General features: G+C 34.4%; 1 protein-coding gene across 2 annotated transcripts in view; it reads right to left on the bottom strand.

Annotated features, from left to right (window-relative positions):
- Nucleotides 1–1213: 1213 nt before the first annotated feature.
- Nucleotides 1214–22963, bottom strand: part of LOC150105487 (uncharacterized) — a 246828-nt gene continuing 225078 nt past the window's right edge. For both annotated transcript variants that reach the window (XM_090394201.1, XM_090394200.1), the window contains exons 9-10: nucleotides 22233–22511; nucleotides 1214–7707 (exon numbers count right to left, since the gene is read on the bottom strand). In XM_090394201.1, the coding sequence (XP_090250327.1) occupies nucleotides 7237–7707; nucleotides 22233–22511 (750 nt within the window). In that variant the 3' untranslated portion in view covers nucleotides 1214–7236. The remainder of the gene's footprint in view (nucleotides 7708–22232; nucleotides 22512–22963) is intronic.

Here is a 22963-nt window from a genome sequence, read left to right as displayed (position 1 = left end):
TTAACAGAATATTCAACACATCTTGCAATCTCCCAGGTCAAGACCACATGATCGCTTTCCTCAAGTGAAGAAGTGTAACTAAATTACTTATTGATATGTTCTCTGATGTTATGACCAGATCTAACATTCTCAAATCTCTTGTCCCTTCCATTACATGCTGTCTCAGGTAGTTATCTCTTAACAACTGTATAAACTCCATTTCCTTTGTTCCTTGTGACCATTCCTTCTCCCAATCTATGTCCCCAAAGTTAAAATCCCATATAATGATTACTCGATCTTCACTCATCGTGCTAATTTGCCAATACATACTATCTACATTCTCCCTTATACCCCCTTGGATTATAACAACAACAACCGATTACATATTTCGCCCTGTTGATCTCTATCTCACACCAAACAGGTATGTAGTGGGCAGTTCAGTTCATAACCTCGAATGAACTGCCCACTACATACCTGTCACCTTGAGGCACTTCTACCTTTTTTTGGCTTTAATGCTTTGTCTATCATTAGTAAAACCCCTCTCCCCATTCTCTCATCTCTGTCCTGCTTGAAAATACTGTACCCCTTACATTCAATCCCTATAACTATATCTATTATCTGAGGGCCAAAGGTGGTATGCAGAAAATCTAATTGCATGTGACCCAGTAGTGTCTTGCATAAGCCATACCAGCCTGGATGGCCAAGTGGTTAGCACATCCACTCTCCAACTAGCAGGCTTAGGCTCAAATCCAGCCATGGGCATGTGATCGTTTTTAGGTGGAAGATCAATTTCATTGCTCAGTGTGAGACTGCCACCCAATTTTCAAAGGCCTAAAGCAGCTTGAAAAAGTTCCATGTTTGGGTTCTGTATTATAAAGATACATAATCCATTATGCAGAATTATGTAAAAATAATTAAGTAAATAAAATTCATTTTAAAAACATCCTTAGTCCACTTAGGGTAATAATAGATTTACAACCGTTTGTGGGTTGTTAAGTCACATAAAAATTAAAATAACAAAAACACATCTACAGGCAGGAGTTCATAACAATTAAATATTAAAGCCTTGGAATGTTCATCTGCTTTAACACTGTTCCCTCTGGAAAGAAAATGCCTCTTTCCCAACTTTGTTGAAAACTGAGTAACATGAAAATAGCACCATATACAGTATATATATATGTGTGTGTGTGTTTTTTATAAGTAGAACTACTGAGTCCCTATCGCAGGCATTTCAGGATCTACGCCCTCTGTCCAAACAGAAATCGAACTGAACTTTTGATAGAAAATAAAACACAGGCCAATTATAATTATTTAAATCATTTATTTCAATCAATATCTCTTTCTCAGTTTAGATACAGCATTTGGCAAGGTCAATTAATTCAATAAATGAGTTTTTTATACTGGTTTTTGGGATGCTGTTGAGGGTCGTGGTTACTGCCACTTGAACGTTTTCAATGCTGTCGTATCTCATTCCTTTTTGACAAATGAAGTCGGGGGAAGAGAAAGAAGTCATAGGGTGCTAAATCAGGTGAATATGGCGAGTGATCCAACACACAAAGTTGGTTTTTGCTCAGAAACTGTCTCGCAATGTTCTAACGATGAGATGGTGCATAATCGTTTAAAAGTGACCAGTTGCCTGCATTCACGATATTCATGCTGTACACGACAAATTCTCACTATCAATCACTTCAAAAACTTCGAGATAAAACTCATTGACCGTTTGGCCGTGTGGAATGAATTCTTTGTGGATAATGCCCTTGGAATTGTAGAAATAAATCAGCATTGTCTTTACTTTTGACTTCTCCAAGCGACTTTTTTTCGGATGCCCCTCTTCTGGTGGTCTCCACTCAGCACTTTGTTTTGGGCTCATACTCAAAACACTATGTTTCGTCACCAGTAATGATCGTTTCAAGGAAGTTTGAGTCCTTATGAGCTGTTTTAGAGTCCTTGCAGCGTTCAATTCGATACATTTTTTGGTCATCAGTCAACTTGTGGGGAACAAATCACTAATGAGGATTCATTGAATTCACAAATTCAATTTACGAAGGCCCAAACTCTCGGTCAAATGTTGTGCATAATTGATTTTGGAATTACCAATTCATCTTCAATCAATCTCATGGACGATTTCAGGTTTTCTTTGATGAAATCATGCACTTTTTGGATTGTAACTTCGCTCAGTCCAGTTTTTGGGCGGCCCTGCTTTTCGTCATCCTCAAACGTCTCACGACCACTTTGAAATCGCTTAAACCACTCGTAAACTTGAGTACGGGATAAGCATTCATCACCGTATGCTTTTTGAAGCATTTTGGTAAAACTTTTACCAAGTTTAACACGAAAGTCGATCACAGCTCTGTTTGAAACTCATTTTCCGACAGTTCATCAAAACACACTGTCACTATAACTCGGCTTCTAATGAAATAAATGTCATACAGTTGATACAACACTAATGAAGGTTGCTGCTTTTGACAACAAAAAGATACAACAGGTGACACCACTAGTTTCTTCTATTTTCGAAGTTAGGTTTCTTTTTTGGACAGAGGTGTATTGTATAGATCCTGGAAAGACAGTTTGGTACCTAAATTTTTCATTATCAACAAAATCTCCTCATGGTTACCAACTACCAAAGATAACCAGTCCATTTTCTTCCTCCCTGGCATTTATCAGGTTAAGTCTGAGTGCCTGCACCCGTACTTTGGATAAACAGGACATTCTGTCAAAAAATGACTACAAGAACATCAATCTTATATCAACAACAATAAACCTGAAAAATCTGGCCTTGCTCAACATGGAGTGGACAAAATATCCTCTGGTCATCTTTTACATCGGTGCCGGTTTAGGTTTGAACAGTTATTTAAAGTGCTAAAGTACTTCTACATCACCTAAACTTAAATTCAAATGACTGCCTATGACTAAGATTTGGGAAAGTCTTATCCTCTTAAGAGCCTCCTTAGCTCAGTTGGTATATGTTGAGCCCTTGGGTTTGAAAGATCCATATTCAAATTCCATCTATAATGAGAGGAACTTTTATCGGGTATTTTCAATCAAATGGCAAGTTGACCAGTTTCATATGGAAGTGGTGGGTTTTTCTCTGGGGGAAACTTGGGTTTGTCATTCTTCAAAGTAGGCAAACCAGCCCAATTAAACACACATATCTGCATGTGTAAGATACTGTGAGATGGAGGAAGAGATTAGAACCTTGCCATCTTTCTTTCTACTGCACATTTTGGATCTCCTTAGAGACCATAATAGTCAACCTCTTGGATGGAGATGACACTTGACAGATTATCCTCTTAAATGGCAAGCAACAAAAAGCAATGGTATGTCCCCCCCCCCTGACACACACACACATTTTTTTTTAAAATATATAATGCAATGTCATTCAGTCATTTTAATTATTTGAATTTGATTTTTGTATTTCAAATCATTTTAAATTTAGTTTTAGCTTTGTTATCTCATTTTATTTTGTAGCCACGACATGGTGGCTAATCTTTGTAAATAGGTTAATGCTCTTTGTTGATTGGGATTATGCCTATGCACTAACGATAGCCCATTCATTTCTGGCTGAAATATTTGCAATGATAAAAATTATTCTTTATTCTTGTGAATATGTGTGTTTAACAATCTATATTATGTCACAAGTGCAGTTAAAAATTGTTTACAAAATCACAAAATTTGGGGAAATGTTTGCATTGTTTCTGGTCCATGGCTGCATCCTTTCACAAGTTATGAAGGGAGGCAGCAAGGAAATATGCATACATAGAGTTCCAGAACAGTCTACCGACTCATGATAGCATAATGCTAGAAGACATTGCAGTGTAGCATGTTAAGCATTATAAAATTTACTTGTTACAATTTGCTGTTTGTCTACTCACAAACATGTAAAAGAAAACTTGAATTTATTAAATACTCCTAGATATTTTGCTCAGTATATCATGGACATCATTCAGGGAGAAAGCAGAACAATTGGCTACAACATTTAAATTAAATACAAGAATGAGATATACTTGATGTGCATACTTCCATATCTTGCTCGCAGCTGTACAAGTAGGAGGAAACACTGTTAGAGTTCCAGAGAAGTAGGTATAGTTATGTAATTAAAGAAAAAAAAGGTAAACAATTAATAGTAATCACTTCCCAAAACTTAGAGATAGGCATACAGTCTGTCTGACGATAGCATAGTGCTTCACATGATTCAAGAAATAGACTTCAAGAAAAATTCACATGATTCAAGAAATCAAATTTAAACCTATTATAGCATAACATCTTTGTTTGATTCCAGTGAACTCTGTCTAGTGTTGATGGCATGGGAATCAACGTCCAAAAATTCTGATTCCTGGCATCATATATAATCTTAATGTTCTTGGATTCTGATCCCAGCAGAATAGCCAGTCTGTCTAAAATAGCTAAGTACAGGGTAGGTATTTGAAATCACCAGGCACAAATAAGGATATAAGTCTGTAAATATATATATATATATATATACAGATTACATTTGTGTTGAGTGGAGCTATTTATTCATGCGTCCCTTTAAGGTAAGATATGCAGATCCTTTTAACATTAGATTGCAATCTGGCAGAGGGATAACTATCAATTATTTTCTCTACTGTGGTTTCGTTATATCCAATTTTATTTTTGTTTTTAATTTTCGATATGATTATCACAAAAATGCAAGAGAAGCTGGAGTTTTTATTTAAACCATTGAACATCAGCATTTTTTATCATGGACTGTAGAGGCACATTTTTTTGAGGTCAGGGGTTTGCAGTGGTGGGGGGGATGAAACCTCTCGTTCCAGTGAGGATTATTTTAGTTATTAGTTCCAACTAGATGTTTGGATTGGGAGAGGGCAAGCAGTAATCTGACCATGGAAAAGAAGCATAAAAATTCCAGAGGTCATTACAGTTGGCACAATTATAGTGGGTGAGATTGACTGGGAGGAGGACAGACTTGAGACTTGAATAAAATTGTGGTCAGAATTGCTAAGATGAAAGTAGACATCCATAGTGTATTTGGAGAATTAAGGTGTATTAAGAAAAGATCTAGAGGTCTGAAGAATGATGAGAATGTCTGGCATTCTGGTTGGTAGGTTGACTATTTGTGTTAGGTCATGATGATGGCAAATGATTCAGCTTACCCTCCAGCTTGATCTCTGGGAACCCAGTTTGTGTTATGGACGTTAAAGTTCCCAAGGAGGACAATCTCAGAATTTGGGTAATTTGTAAGAAATCACTTTTTAGTGAGAGGTAGTCAAAAAGGGGCATGGATGTCAGAGTTAGGGGAGTGATAAAGACAGCAAATGAAGGTTGTAAAGTGAGGTAAGGAAATCTTAAGCCAAAGTAGATTGAAAAGCAGGTTTTCCAAGTTGGATAGTTTTTAACAAATAATATCAGATTTTATAAAAGCACATGGTCCTTCCTATTGAAAAATGCATCATGCAGAATGTAGTTGGGGGCAGTTGAGGTGGACTGTTACTGTGGAGGATGCCAGTTGAGGTTGTTAGGAAAAAATGATCAGGTTTTGATGTCTGTAAGCCATGGTGTATATCATGAATGCCTTGAATGTTGGTGAAATTGACAAGTGACACACACATGCTGTATGATTTGTTCTTGTGTTCATAATTTAAATATTGTACCCAATTATAAATTAAAGATGGCAAGAAATTATATTTTTGGTTTAAGCCAATTGTTTATTTTCTTTCTGAATAATGCTCATGATATATTGAGCAAAATATAGAGGAGTATTTAATAAATTCTGTTTTCCTTTTACATGTGTGAAGCTGTTATTTAAAATATTATACTGTGGCTAGTAACTGTCATTATTGGATCACTTTATAACTAAGTTGATCCTCAAGTCTTTCACAATATCATAACAGCACATGATGCATTTCATGCTAATATGAATTTTGGAAATTTTCAAGTTGATTCTGCATAATTATTATAGCTATCTAGGAAGAATCCAAACAATTGTATTAATTATAAATATGATTTTATTTAGCTTTGCTAGATACAGAGGTGACAGAAATAATGCTTCTCCACAATCAATAGTTACATCACATTTTCAGATGACAGTGCAAATTAGCAATAATCTCATTTTATACACCTGAAAATTAGTTATTCGATTCTGACACTTAAAAATGTTAGCTTTTATTTAATTGTTTCCAGAACAAATAAATGTCTTTCAGTGTTCATTAAATGAAAAAGATGTTTACATCATATTTTTGCATATTATTTAGGTCAGATATAAGAATTCTTACTGATGGATGTAGTTATAACAAAGCAATGTATTCTTAAATTTAAATATCAATATATGATATACAACACAGTGGTTCTTAATGAGTATTAAATGTATACAATATATATTTACATATACATAAATGATCCTGATAAGAAAATTGTTGATATATAATGCAAAACTATTTTATCATTTTTTAATTAAATATAATAAAAATTTTGAGATCGTTTCTTGTAAAATGTTAATAAAATGTGCCAAAAATAAAAGTAGTTACTGTACTGTACATTAAAAAGACGGTGCATATCCAATAATTGAATATGTTCAGATTTGTGAAATGGTACTAATAATAATTTCAGATTTTGCTTTCCAAAGAGTGAAATTCGTTTGTAGAATATCTTTCGATCCTATTAAAGCTAATACAAAGTTATATAAATCTCAAAATATGTATTTAAGTAAAAACATCTTAAGACATCCTTGATGTTAACAGATGGTAATAACAGTTTTTCTTATATTTTAAAATATAACCAATCTATCATCACAGTCATGGTTTGAGACACATTCAAAAGGCCATTCTATTTTAAAACAAAAATAAGTTTAAAAAAAAAAAGATTGCCCTGATAAACATAGAAATCTTATAGTAGCAAAAAAATGCAGTCTACATAATATAAAATCTTTATATAGAAACAGTATCAAAAGATACTGTACGTCAACCAGCTGTTATTGTATTTGATATCACAACCAAGAAGGGCAGGGGGGAAATAAAATAAAGAAGAAGTGTAAAGAAGCTACCTGTAAATAGGCAGTATGTATCAAATTACAAAGAAATTTGTGATAGTAGATATTACAGTACATATTGTAGATGTACATGCTACTTTCATAAAAATGACTAGTAAATTTGACATGCATTTCTTTGGACACCACAAGGACTGAACTACTCACACGTGATCATCTGAAATCTTTACTCTAAAGATGCAAATATACAATTATGAGCCTGATGTTATATAACACTAAATGCAAACTGACAGCAGTCACATGGATAAATTGTGAATCTGGCTTGTAAGTTCACCAATGACACTAGATGTACCTGAATCAGTGCCCACTGGAGTAGATGGAGGAGTGAGATGCCCTGAGGATGAAGAGGAAGGATGAATTATCCCAACTTCTGACACATTAATCATTGTAACAGCATCATGATCACCAATGGAATGATCCTTTGATAGTTGAGATACACTTCCAGGCATAGTAATAGCTAAAGGAGTAGGATATGCCATTACAGTAACACCATTAACTGTTTTAGCAACCAAATGAGCTTGGTTTTGAATGTGTTTTATTGGACGTGTAGGTGTTGAGTCACGAGATCCAAATATATGCATACCACATGGGGCACTTATTTGAGCAACTCTTGTGACAGAAGTTGGGGCACAAGGTTTACAAGGACTTCCACTGTAGCTGCCGCTCCCGCCATTGATAGATCTTTTTGCATATTGTATTCTGCTTCCCTTGGATAGAAAGAAAATATATAAATTTTAAAAGGTTATTATTCTGCTCAAAACAATTAGGGGATATTTTGGTGTTCTTGTAAATTATAAAGTTACAAAAATATTTACAAATGTAACTTTTGTAAAGGGATAGGATGGGAGGAGGGGATACTGCTGACGATAGCAGATGAATTGCAGCCAAAAAGAATAGGAGATAAGCGGGAGGGTGGCTGTTTATTTGAAGCAGTCTGGTGTGCGATTAAGGCCAGTAAGACAAAATATACAATTGGTTGTTGCTATAGGCCAGGGAATTCCATGGATGTTCTGGAAGACATGCATTGACAAATTAGTACAATGAGTGATTATTATGGAGATATAGACTGCAGGGAAGAAAGAGTACATGGCAGGAAGGAAATAGAATTTAGACACATACTAAGAGATAATTACTTTGGGCAGTATGTGATGGAAGGGGACTACGGATGTGAGAATATTGGACCTTGTCATAGGATCAGAAGAGTTATCCATAACAAGGTGTCCACTTTGCCTCTGATTGGTGAAAGTGACCATACGGTCTTGAATTGGGAGATTGTACAACATGAGGAATATTCTTTCAAGAAAGGGTATATATGTGGAACTACAATGCAGGTGATTATGATAAGCTTAGGAAGAAGCTTAAATCTGTGCCATGATATAAAACACTACAGGGTAAGGATGTTAGTAGGGCATGGAAAATAGTTAAGGGTCATCTAGAGGAAGCAATATTAAATTGCATACATAAAGTGAGAAGGGTTAATCGGGTAGGAGCTAGATGGATGCGTAATATCATTAAGCAGGAGCTGCAGAAAATGCTGTGGAGGGTATATAAAGAGAAAGGTGACCATCAAACTCTAACAATACAAGGTTCAAGCAAGAAAGGTAACCAGCATGGCAAGGAAGGCAAAATTAGATTATGAGAAGAAACTAGCTGAGCAGGCCAAAGGAAATCACAAAGAGTTTTCATTATGTGGCAAGTAAGAGGAAGAAGTACTGGAAGGTTAACCTTACTGAGTGATGATAGTTACGAGGGAACAGAAGCAGATAAAATAGTCGCGTTACTGAGTGACCACTTTGCAAAAATATATCATTCTAATCAGGTTAAAGAATTCTCTTTAACATTTGGCCGGAATTATTTCAGAGATTTCATAACGTCAACAGTTTGAATTCATTTGCTTTAACATATATGACAGACACTAATGCAGGAACAGAGTTGGATGAATTGGAGGTTCTTAGGATATTGCAGAATCTCAATGTAAATACAACTGTGGGATATCAGCTCTGATAGAGTTCCAAGGGAGTGGAAAGAGGGCGAAATAATTTTCTTGCATAAGGGAGGTTTTAAGACGGTAGTAGCAAATTACAGATCAATCAGTATCTCGTGTGTGGTGATAAAAGTACTGGAAAAATTCTTCAAAAAGAGAATTGGGGGTATGTGGATAAAAATATGATACTGTATGAGGGGAAACATGACTTTGTGAAGGGTGGTCATGCCTTAGTAATTTACTGTCTTTTTATAATAGTGACAGCTTTATTTGAATAAAGGAAATGGCTACACGATGCTTCTGCTGGATTTTGCAAAGGCATTTGACAGAATACAACACTGAACTCTGTTATGCAAATTAGAACAAATCAAGATGGATATGACGTTGGTTAAAGGGATAAGATGGTAGTTGTTGGACAGATATCAAAAAATGGTATATGGAAGGGCAGAATTAAAGTAAAAACAGGTGACTAGTGGTGTGCCACAAAGTTTGGTGCTGGGATCATTGCTGTTTAAATTGTATACATAAATGACATAGGAAATAACCTGAAAGGAAACATTCGGTTGTTTGCTGATGATGTGAACTAGATAGAGTAATAGTTAATCGAAGCAATGTAGAGAGCTTGCAGAATGATTTAATAGGCTGTCAGATGAGCAAAAGATAATGGGTGTCAGTTTACTGTGGAGAAGTGTAAAGTTATGCATTTTGGGATAAATAGATTACAAGCTGTGTATTGCATTGATGTCACTGTACTCCAGGAAACAGATGAAGCTAGAGATTTAGGGCTGGTGGTAGACAGAGAGTTAAAGTTTAGAGGACATGTTGCCCATATGATTACTTGGCTACTGAAGAATATTAACAAGCAGAGATGAGGAAGTTATTATTCCTTTCTATAAGGCCTTGATATGTCAACATCTGGATTACTGTGGTCAAGTCTGGTTTCTTGGGGATGAGGAGGTGGTGGAGTAGATTCAGAGATGAGTGACCAAGATGGTGAGTGGTCTGTAGAATGTTCCTTATGAAGACAGATTGAGAGCGTGTGGATTGCAGAAGTTGGTTAGTAGGAGAAAAAGAGGGGATATGATAGAAACATTTAAGTTGCTTACAGGGTTTTATAGGATTGATGCAGGGGAAATCTTTCAGCACTTGGCTTGAGGGGCCATCCCTGGAAGTTGAATAAAGGTGTAGTTAGTAGGAGTATGAGCACTAGATTTTTTGCTTGGAGAGTTGTGAATGAGTGAAATGGGTTGCCAGAGTCGGTTGTGAGTGCTTTATCTATTAATGGGTTCAAGAAGAGGTATGACAGATTGTGTGGATAGTTTAGGTCTCCCGTGATGACTCTATGGAGGTGCCCGTACAATAATAATAATATATTCCATACATATCCACCACTTTCTATACAGAAAAGCTTACTTTATTCTCTTAACCTCTATTCATTTGCACAGGTTCCAAAATTCACCTTCCTAGTTAAAATGAAGTTTTAAAGTTACTATTGTTTCTGGTACATTTAGCTGCAAAATTTTTTTTTGTTCTATTATCTCTTATGAAAATAATTTAACATTTGTGGTGAGGGTTAATTTCCCAAAAAATTGACATTGTATTTTGATCTAGTAAGAATCATGCAGATGCCAAAGGTATTATTATCCTAAGACTCCCCATGGAGTCAAAGACTCATCTAAGAAGTCATTTGTCATGCACAGAGCTCATCATACCTTTCCTTAAACACATTAAAATTCTATGCGGACACCACATTTTCAGGTAGGGCAATCCAATCATTCACAACTCAACATACAAAAAAACCTGCACTCCCTTGTTCACACCCTCCTTAACAAAAACTAAGCCTCATGGAAGTAATCTCACTCCGGAAGAATACAGAGCATGAAGACATCGCTAAAGAAAATAGTTAGTTAATCATTACTAGAGCCAATGAGAGAAATGCCATCATAATAATGATGGCATTATTAAAAATAATGAACTGTTTTAAGAGATCATACTTCATGCCAAGTTACTGACAGACATCTACAAACGCACACACAAAAAGTTTCCAAATTAATAAAAATAAAAATCTGTAAAAACTTGGCCTCATGGCAACAAATAACTTATACCCACATTATCCACATACCCCTTGTATCTATGGCCTTCCAAAAATACATACAAAAATAATACACCTCTCCAGCCCATAGTCTATAAGACAGACATCATGACATATAATTTAGCAAAGTACAAAGATTAACACGGTGCACTGAATGTACAACAATATATGGTAAAACTTCACAATTCATTTCAAATCATTAATTAAAAATTTAAACTGAATGATTCTGACCTATTAGTAAGTTGTTCTGATCTTACTTCTCTATTTACAAATATCCTGCTCAAAGAAACATTAATTAGAAAAACATTCCTGATATGACTGAACTCTCTAATTTTCATTTCATTAAAATATTCCCTCCAAATCAAGACCATGGCAATAGGCTCTCTCACTGCTGCTTGCAAATTTTTACATGGAAAGTTTTGAAGAAAAGTGCTGAGTTCCTCCCCACTAAAAATCTTCCTTCCTGATGTGCTACAATATACATAAATTATGTGTTTTCTATTTGGCCACACAACACAACCAGCATGTCACATGTGTTTTAGCACACTTAAATAACCAAAAATCCTAGAATAAAATTTACTTTAGAAATTGAAAACAACCATGGTTTACTGTTCTTTAATAGCAGGTAGTAGCTGTTGCTGTGTACTTTTGCCAAACTAGGCAAATCCATTCTTTGCACATTTCTTGGAAATCTTCAAGTGTGAGGTACTAATATAAGTTCCATATATAGACTAATGTATACTCCAGACACATAATTATCAGCATTTGGAGAATACATGACACTTTGCAGTGTAAACTATATTATTATGGACAGTCTAGCAGCATTGAAATGAAGGGAAGAACAACATGGTAAAACTTCACAATTCATTTAAAATCATTAATTAAAAAATTTAAACTGAATGATTCCGACCTATTAGTAAGTTGTTCTGATCTTACTTCTCTATTTACAAATATCCTGTTCATGTATACTTATGAAACAATATGAAAAGTGGATTAGCAGAGCATGTGCATAATATCCGACATGCAGTTAGATGGAGGAAAAGCATTTTCCTAAAAATAAAAAAAAATACCACATTTCAGAATCTGTCACAGAAGATTATTTTGGGAATCTGCCTATGCTTTACAGAACACTCCTAAAATAAACAATTATGGATATTAAAATCTGGAAAACTGTAATTCTGCATTTAAAAAAAAAAAAAAAATCTTTGGCTGTGTCCAGAGGGCTAAGTCAAAATATTTGAATGCATCTTGAGTTTTTGTGTTCTTATTCAAACTGCTTTATTTTCTTCAGTCCTGAAAATGACTCAAGCTACTGCCAGGCAAAATACTCAATTTTTTTTTCTGTGTTCTTATTAAAATTAAAGTTCTTTATTAACATAAAAAGTTAACACAAGATAAAATGACCTTGCTCTTCAAGAAAAACTAAATCTTCTCAATCAGTCTGTAATGCTGCATATTATGAACATATATTAATTCTAATATTATTATTAACACCAAACCTCTGTGGAGTCAAAAGATTCATTGTGAGGAGGTTCACACTCTCACGCAAAAAGATCATCGAATCAAGCTTAAACCATTCAGTTTCCCCTCATCACACTTCCCTGCTCACACCCTCTTTATATAGCTTTCAGGGATTGCCTCTTGTTTCTACCTTTGTGTGTGTCTTCCTTTTTTATCCTTTATTCATCTTTTCATTTATTCAGTAATTAATCCTTTATCCAAGTGTTTGTTTGCTGACACTTGGATAAAGGAATTAAACCAAGTACATAATTTCTTTGTATCTTTAATTTATAGTATAACCAAGTGAAAATCTTCCAATAACTATCTCTAATCCAGAGTATTTTAATAATAAGGTGTGACACCTTTTGGCAGCTTGTATATGAAAATAGGACTTCTGCATTCAACCTTCCTTAGTATCACCTCTGGGGTCTGGCTCCCACTGACAAGACCTCAATAAAGGTCGAAACCGGTCTGGGTAGTGACCCTTCCCATTAATGCATAGCATTATACATACCTGTAAGGATATGTGCTTTGCAATAAAGGAATACAAAAGGCAAGTGATGTGAAGTCATTAGCTTCTATATACGAGTTACCCTAGTCCTGATTATATTTCAGGTGCAAAGTTTGTTTGCTTACACTTGGATAAAGGATTAAACCAAGTATATAATTTCTTGGTATCTTTAATTCCAAACCTTTTAGTGACGGTTCCTTCGTTAAAGAGGGTATGATAAAAACAGCCAAAAACGTCTGTCCCAAAAATGTGCAAGTATTTTGCAATACAGGTAACCCTCGTATAACGTGGATGTTAGGTGCCAGAGAAATGCCGTGTTATATAAATCGCGCTATGTGAGACTCAGATCACATAGAAAAAGTAGGGTTATGTTCCGAAGTTGTTTTTTTTTTTTTTAATTATATAAACAACGACATATCCAACAAAAATATAGTTTTATTTATTGTTTTAAGGATACTTGCGACATAAAACTTTAAAACTTTAGTTTTAAAGTTTCCTTAAGAGGTACATTGGTGTATAAAGATTCTATATCAAAACTAACCATAAAATAACCAGAAACAATAAAATCTCCTGGAGCTCATAATATTTACCGGAACACAAGTTTATCTCTAATCCGTAATCAACTTAAAGCTGCTAAACGTGATCTTGCTATTCACAGTCATCAGACTTCTGATTTACGCACCTATATATCCACAAATTTGGATCCACATCTTTCTCACATAGTTCTAAATGTAGCTAAACGTTCTACTCAACGTGCTTATAATAAACTAAGTCAACATCTTAACCGTAAATATGAGGCTCTTTCGTCTAAACAATCCAAGCCATTCATAACTCCAGATAATTGGATTGTAAATATATCCGGACGTCCTTTGACTAAAAGTGAAACCCTCATCCTTTCAAAAGGACATGATTTTTCTATTGTTCCAAATAAAATACCATATCTAAATTTCCTAGTTAACATTGAAAGGAATCTTAATCATCTAACCAGCGATAAAGCTAATGCTCTTCGCCTAGAAGTCGCTTCTTCTCTACTTAAGGCTAAACTTCCTCCTTCTAACATATCTCCTTCTGAAATGAAATCTTTACAGTCCTTGAGAAAAAATAATCACCTCATTATCACTAAAGCTGACAAGGGAAAAGCAACAGTAGTTATGGACTCAGTAAATTACAGAAGAAAACTTTCTCTTTTGCTTCGAGATCGCTCCACATATCAAGAAATTGATTATAATCCAACCAACAGACAACTAAAGAAATTAAATTCTCTCCTTGATGAAGTCATCAGTTTGGATAAAGACACAATTGAAAGACTTAAAACTCATTTTGCAAGACCTCCTAGATTTTATGGCCTTCCAAAAATCCATAAGATTGACTATCCTCTTCGTCCAATAGTAGATTGCATTGATTCTCCTACTTACCGTATAGCCAAATATCTAGCTAAATTACTGAAATCTTACATTGGCAACTCGAGTTCTTTTTTAAAAAACTCCTCAGATTTCTTAGAAAAATTAAAAGATGTCTCATTACAACCTACAGATCTTATGGTTAGTTTTGATATAGAATCTTTATACACCAATGTACCTCTTAAGGAAACTTTAAAACTACTTGCTGACATCTTTCCTCAAGATATTATAAAACTATTCGATTTCGTTATACATTCTGGTTATTTCATATGTCAAAACAAATTTTATAGCCAAGTAGAAGGAACAGCCATGGGAAGTCCTCTTTCTCCAGCTTTAGCCAACTTTTATTTGGAACATTTAGAAAAAGTCCTCTTCACATCTAGTTTCCCTCTACCATCTTTTTGGGTAAGATATATAGATGACATATTTGCTATTTGGCCTCACAGTAAAAACACTTTATCTTCCTTTTTAAACAGTATTAATTCCTTACATCATCGCATAAAGTTTACTATGGAATTAGAAGAAAACAACCAGTTATCTTTTTTAGACGTTCTCCTCATCCGATCATCTTCAAATATTCTTACAACTACAGTATACAGGAAACCAACATTCACAGGTCGTTATATTCTGAAAGAATCAGCCCATCATCCATGTCATAAAACAGGAATTATAAAATGTCTCATCAAAAGAGCCAAAACTAATTGTTCTACTTTTGATTATCTACAGAAAGAACTTTCTACTATCCAGCAACACATGAAACTCAATGGCTTTTCTGAAAAAAGTATTCAACGTCTTCTTACATCTTATAATCCTCCACAAAACAACAAAGATTCAATACGTCGAGTACCTATTCCTTATATCTCCGGTATTTCAGAACCTATCGCAAGAATTTTGAAGAAATATGATTTAACAGCTACGTATTCTCCTATTAACAAATTGTCTTCTCATTTTCCTTCTCCTAAAGACAAACGCTCAACTTTATCTCTTCCTGGAGTTTATCAAATTCCTTGCAACTGTGATCTCTCTTACTTTGGACAGACTGGACGCTCTCTTGAAAAAAGAATCCAAGAACATCAATCATCCATTCTTCACAATAAACCTGAAAAGTCTGGTCTGGCTCAACACGGGATTGAAACTGACCACAGCATCCTTTGGTCCAAAACGCGCCTCTTACATAGATCCCGTTATAGGTTTGAACGTTTGTTCAAGGAAAGCGTGGAGGCCTTGCTCCATCATCCCAACCTGAATCGTAATGACTGCATATCTATATCAAAAATCTGGGAAAGCCTAATCAAGATTACTCATTAATTTTTTTTTTTTTTTTTTTTTTAATAGCAAATTCAATCATGTTTCTACTTCAAAATATTTCGTTTCATACTTAGTGATATAACATCACGCGGCATGTTCTAATTTCAACGATCTATTGTTAGTATTCTAGCTTGTATATTTTTTAAACTGTTCTTGTAATACCACCGACGATGGTCTGCTATTTCCAGACCGAAATATTTGGTTAAATAAATATCTTTCTTGTGATTACGTGATTATATCATATAGTTTTATTTAATTCATGTAAGTTAAGAAAACATTTGCACATAATGCATAAATGTTTTAGACAAAATAAAGTGCATATTTTAATCGTCATCACTGTCTTCAGAAATAACATTTCATAGATGTTCTTTATTTACGAGTGGCCGAACGTCTTCATCACTTGAAATCTCTTGGATATTTGTACAATTCTCATTGCATACCTTTAATCCCTGCTGGCACCTGCTGAGATGCATCATATGCAAATTCGACTGGTTTAGTTATCAAGAAGTCAGTAATAAGACCTTGCTTACCACTATGCTGCAATTTTTTATTATCATGATATGGAGCTAAACAAATATCCAATTGTCTCGCGAATTTTCCGGAGTGCTCCATTGAGGATTCATTATCTGAAAAATACCTACCTAACTTTCTTGCCAAGTTCAATCCTTCTGCTAATATCTTTAAACTGAATTCTTTAACGGATTCATCAAATCAGAATCTTCGGCTGAACTTTCCCTGCCATTTGGTTTGACGTCATCTATTAATTGTACCAGTTCCTCCTCATTTAAATCTGTTTCCTCATCAATTAATTCACTAATTTCGTTTTCAACCATATGGCAAAAGCCCACTCCACCAAAAATGTATGCGGTTTATTACATGACTTAGCTCAGCATCCACTGGAGGTACGAAATTTTGTTCCAGAACAGCAGCAGGACATATATTTTTTCAGTAAGCATTCAGTGTAGGGGGTTGTAATTCCTTAATGGACTGAGAAATAATTTTCACACAATTCAATATCGAAAACTCTTTCCACGCTTGAGGCAGTGTTATGTTTCGATTAGATTCCATTTTTTTCAAAATTAATTGGAATGTTCGATGAATATGACTTAAATGTTGATATTATTCCTTTGTCGAGTGGTTGAATACGTGAAGTAGTATTATGCGGCAAAAAAAAGTCATTTTAATATTCGGATGTCTTAAATTTGTGTGTACATTTCTACATTGGGTACAAAACACTTGATTCCCAATTTTCAAACATGCTAGCTGTAACCCATGCCTTTTCGCTGGCCTGCCAATAAACAGGTAGGGTGGAGTTGTTGAGCCATTTCATAGGAAAATTAATAAATAATAAATTATATTTATTATTAATATAATTATAATTATTAATATAAATTAATAAGTGAAGTAGTATTAGGCGGCAAAAAAAAAGTCATTTTAATATTCGGATGTAAATTTCTACGTCGGGTACAAAACACTTGATTCCCAATTCTCAAACATGCTAGCTGCAACCCATGCCTTTTTGCTGGCCTGCCAATAAACAGGTAGGGTGGAGTTGTCGAGCCATTTCATAGGAAAATTTTTATTTTCTCTTCGAGAGAAATGGAGTCTTTTTTCAATGTTTTTTTTTTCCTTTCGTTACAGTTTTAGTGGCTGTTACTAGAAAAATAATTTTTTTACATAAAAAACGCATTACATATTGTATGTAACTCACCAGGAAATAAAGTGCTCAGCTTGAGATTAACACACTTATGATATTTAATGCGCTTTCCTGGCAGAAAACGAAGACAACTTTCAACAATAAACACTTTATATGGTAAACTATTGATGTACATGCTAAAGGGTATTTCCCACTTATAACTACATTCGTGATACGGGCAGACACAAATTTAATGAAGATAAAATTTGATTTTTAAGTTGGGTGGTGAAAAATATACGAAAAGATAAAGGGTTACTACAATTTGTAGACTGTGTTATATCGAAACCGCGTTGTATAAGTACCGCATTATACAAGGGTTGCCTGTATTTCTTTTTCCAGAAATACTGTGATTGAAAGAATAACTGAAATAGCAGATAATCTGCGTAACCAGTTGCAAGAAATATCCATGTGCTTTATAATTTCGCTTGACAAAAGTTTCGATATTTGTGATGTGGCTCAAGTTGCTCTGTTTCTTCAGTTGGCGACAACAATATGAATATTACTGAAGAGTTCATGAAACCATTACAGGGGAAGACATTTTTGATGCTTTGTAGAGCATTTTGGAAAAATACCAACTTCCTCTGAACAGGCTCTCATAGCTATGACAACCAATGGTGCTTCAGCAATGACAGGCAAAAATGATTGCATTTCTTAATGATCAGAGACATCTAGCATTCTTAGTTGACATTACAGGACATTTGAATGATTTAAATGTCAAACTTCCATAGAAAGGTCAGTTAATAACACACACATATATGATGTTCTGACAAGTTTTAGATGTAAATTGGTTTTGTTTCAAAATCATTTTCCTATATGTGAACAGTTGAACAACAAGATTCTAAGTTTTACCTTTTCTCAACATTGTCCTAAACTAGAAAAGATTAAAGAAGAATTTGATAGGAGATTTAAAGATTTTAAGGAGCAAGAAGAATTTTTTTCACTTTTTATAGGTCATTTTTTCTTTAATTTCAAAAAAGCTCATATTTGTATTCAAAATGGAACTTATTGATTTCCAAAATGATTCCATTCTAAAAGAGAAATACCAAGAAGTCGGTGTTCCAAAAATATACACTTATTCAGGCCAAAAATATCCAGAAATAAAAAAGTTTGCAGCAAATATTCCATGTTATTTTGGAAGCACCTATTTATGCAAACAATTATTCTCATGTATGAAAGGTAACAAAACAGCCCACAGATCAAGACTAACCGACATCAATCTTTCTGCCATAATGAAGGTCATATGCTCTCAATCTTTGAATCCAAATTTTGGCAAGCTGGTTAACAATAAATGTTGTCAAGTGTGCCAGAAAAAAAAAAAATACTACAATTAAATTATGCAAGTGTATATTTTTTTACCCCAAAATATCATTGACATTTAAAAAATCCCCCCCCCAAAAATATAAGTATTTTATTTCAACACAAACACGAAAAATTTCAAACTAATAGGAGGCTCTGTACATTTTTGTGATGGTTATTAATGAGACTTTATACTTTTTTAAGAGTGTAAATATTTGATTTGTTCAACTAATATTTTAATTTCGGTTTAATTTGGTTTAAATGCTATATATTGTAAATATTAATGTAATAAAAAATGTTCTTTATTTTTTTGAGTTGTCATAATCATTATACTATTATTTTATGTCTTGTAATGACTTAGAATAAATTAAATTTTCATTATTAATTTTCCGGTTTATTTTTACTCATTCTTTCACTTCCCATCAGTTGTTTCAATATCATAGTAGAGTAGGAGTATCAAACTCAATTAGACTAAGCCCACTTGAGATACACTTTTATGGCAAATGGCTTAGTCCAACTGAGTTTGATACTCCTACTCTACTATGATATTGAAACAACTGATGGACATAGAGAGTGAGAGGAAGAGAATATATATACCTTTTTATATATATATATATATATAGAGAGAGAGAGAGAGAGAGAGAGAGAGAGAAAGGAGTAAAAAAAAAAATGGAATGAAGGGAACACAATAAGGAAAAGTTGGAAATGATTCCCTTTAAGAAATAAAGAAAAATATAAGGAACAAATAGTTGTATTTTGTGGAATCCTTATTTGTTCAAGTTCCCATTGAGAACTTTATATATCTTCACTGATGCATAAACTTCTCAATAGGGTTTTCTGAGTGAAGATTAGATGAAAAACTATTCTCTGTTGGTGAAATTGACACTTGTCAAGTAAAACTGATGAAACATTCCATATAGTTGTTTTCTGCTTCAGTTCTGGATAGCTGAATCATAAGAAGTCAACTGTAAGTAAGGCTTGTGTTGAAGATCAGGTATGAGTTGTCATTTTCTTGCATGATTGTGTACAAGAAAATTTGTTGCTGCTGTTTCTCTTCGTGAAAGGACTGATGAAGAACATGTTTTGATTTTCCAGAGCAAGATTCTCAAGTTCTCTATTATGTCTGTTTAAGTTTCTGACTAAAGTAAGCAAACAAAGCTTGCACCTGAAGTAATTTCAGGACAGGGGCAACTTGTGGCAAAGGTGGACTTCACATCACTTGCCTTAGTATCCCATAATGCAAAGCACATCTCCTTGCGGACATATATAATGCTATGCATTATGGAAGGGTCACTATCCAGACTGTTTTCGACCTTTATTGAGGTCTCATCAGCGGGAGCCAGACCAAGAGGTGGTGATACCAAGATCAACTATCTTTAATCCAGAGAATTTTAATAAGGTGTGACACCTTTTAGCAACTTGTATATGGAAATATGACTTCTGACTAATCAGACCTCAATAAAGGTCAAAACTGGTCTAGGTAGTGACCGCTCCCTTAATGCAAAGCATTATACATGTCCGCAAGGAGATGTGCTTTGCATTATAGGATACTAAGGCGAGTGAGGTGAAGTCATACCACCTTTGCCACGAGTTGTCCCAGTCCTGAAATTACTTCAGGAGCAAGCTTTGTTTGCTTACACTTGGTTAAAAGATTACACCAAATATATAATTTGTAGCATAACCAAGTGTAGCCTCATGCACCTTATAGGTAAAGAACAATAAGTCAAGTCAAGCATAACCAAGTGGAAAACAACTTCCATCTTAATTTCTGCCTTTGCAGATATCTTTGTATTTAAATGCCAAAGGATCCAATATTTTAAGGTTATGAATGCGTATGAGTGAGTAAAAGGGTCACTATTATATATATAATTTGTTAGTAAAATATACAAAGAGAAAACTGTTTTTAAGTATATTGTACAGGGAAATACAAAATATATAGGCCTGAGGAAAGAACATGTAAACTTATGGGAAAATATCACACTGCTTAATCAATAACAGGATAAACGATACAAGTCTTCAAAGATTATAAATATATAATCACAGACCACTAATAAACAGTAACAATATAACCCTCCCTCAACTGTAATTAAAACTTACACTCTTTAACTAATAACTACCCTGTCTCCTCTTTATGATATTTCTTATTCATCTAGTATCTACCCTTCAGCATGGGAAAAAAAAAAAAGATAAAAGCCAACCATCCAACTATTATCCCATTGCGCTCACTTCAGTTCGGTAAAAAATAATGGGAAAGTTATCAGTAATCAACTCCTTCACCACATAGAAACCCAACAGCTAACTGTGACCACGAATATTGATTTCACCATTTTGGTCTATGGCAGATCTACTTGCTGACAACTATCTGTGGACTAAATCTCTGAAAAGGTTTGATGAAAACCTTTGTTGTTGTTCTACATACTTCAAAGGCTTTTGATTGGGTTGGCACAAAGGCCTGCTTACTACCAACTTACTATCCTATGGTCTATCATAATCCCCTATGCAACTGGATTGCCAATTTCCTCTCTACTTGTTCACTGCATGTCATGACTGCTGGTCCTTCCTCTCTTCAGATTTATCTATCAATGCTAAATTATCCCAAGACTCTCTATTTTCGCCCACACTCTCTCTCCTATTCATGTATAACCTTCTGTTATTAACCTCAAATGTTATCCAAAGTTTTGTTAGTACATTCCATTTGTCTTTTTCATGTAACAATCCTTACAATACCCATGTATCCCAAGCTACAATATTTTCTATAATCGGTGCCTTAAACACTAATCTCCTTGCCGTATTTCAGTAAAATGAAAACAACCAGATAACTTCGTCAACTTCACTGCCACCAAAACACAATCTTGCCTTATTCAGTGCAAGGAAGACCACACTTCACCTTCCCTTAACTTTGATAATACCCAGATCTCTATGCAAGATCAGATATCTCCTCTTGTACTGATATCTCTAAAACTGCTCGATGCTGTCCACTTTACCAAAAATTCATAAACCATGAGCAGCTGCTGGCAACATTCATTCACTGGCCAGCTCCAAACATACTGAACCAACTTCTTGTTCTCCTCTTTCATACCTTCTACCTCTGTGTTCAGGAGCAATCTTCCCCACACAGTTTTCCCTAAGGACTACAACCTTCAGTTCAAAAAAATAAAATATATCAAGATTCCTTCTTTCTTCTTGACCACACATGATATGGATGTGCCATACGTTATGCAACCTCTGTGTGAGACTGATATAAAAAAAAAAGAAAGTTGTAATAAAGAATTGTATAAAATCCTTTCATTTACAATGAATCATAAATGTAGAAGGTGGGTAAAAAGAATTAAAGCAAGTTAAATTAAAAGATGTGATGACTCAAATATATGAATTTGATTTGCAGCATGCAAGGAAAAAAAAAAAAAAAAGATTAATAAAGACTTGGATTCCCCAAAATAGTTACCTCATTCTGAGAAGGTTCAGCAATGGTAGAATCAGAGGACTCTGAAGAGAAATTATTGGCAGATGTAGTTGTAGCAGTGGTACTATTATTTATGGTATAAGTGGCATGGTGCATCCCAGTAGGGTATGAAGCATGAATAGTAGACTGTGATGGAAAAGGCATTGGAGTGCCACATGAATACAGTTGTGCACCCATTCCACTGCAACCAGTAGTGGAGCTTGCTGCACTAGATGTAGCAGCTGTGGGCATATAGACATACTGAGTAGATAGATTTGGGTTCTGAAAGGTCAAGAAATATATATAACTAACTGACTGGATAGAAATATAGTACATTTTAGAATTACTTTATATATATGGCTCATTTTTACTAGAATAATAGAATCTAAAAAAAAAAAAAAAAAAAGTGAAAGACTTTCAATTATAAGAAACAAAGTATAAACCTAACTAAAGTTCCATTAATTTGAATAATTTAAAACTGAATAAAAAGATTTATTGTCTTACCAGCATAACTGGGTGAGGAGAAAGCATCTTTGTTTTCCATCCAGTAGGTTATGGACTATAGCATGAATGTTTGCGAATATCTTTAGGTAGTAGATGATTTTCATCACACAATGTGTGAAACTACAACTTATTTGTAGACTGGAAATAGTCTGAAAAAAGTGAAATGATCTGTCTCTTTCATAATATGTACACACACACATAAACAGAGAATTGCAGTGTGCTTGAACATA

Source organism: Typopeltis vanoorti, chromosome 6 (assembly GCF_054136105.1).
Source record: "Typopeltis vanoorti isolate ZY-2024b chromosome 6, IOZ_Tvanoo_1.0, whole genome shotgun sequence".
NCBI lineage: Eukaryota > Metazoa > Arthropoda > Arachnida > Uropygi > Thelyphonidae > Typopeltis > Typopeltis vanoorti.
Note: the sequence above shows the minus strand (reverse complement) of the source record. Positions and strands in the feature narration are given on the sequence as shown.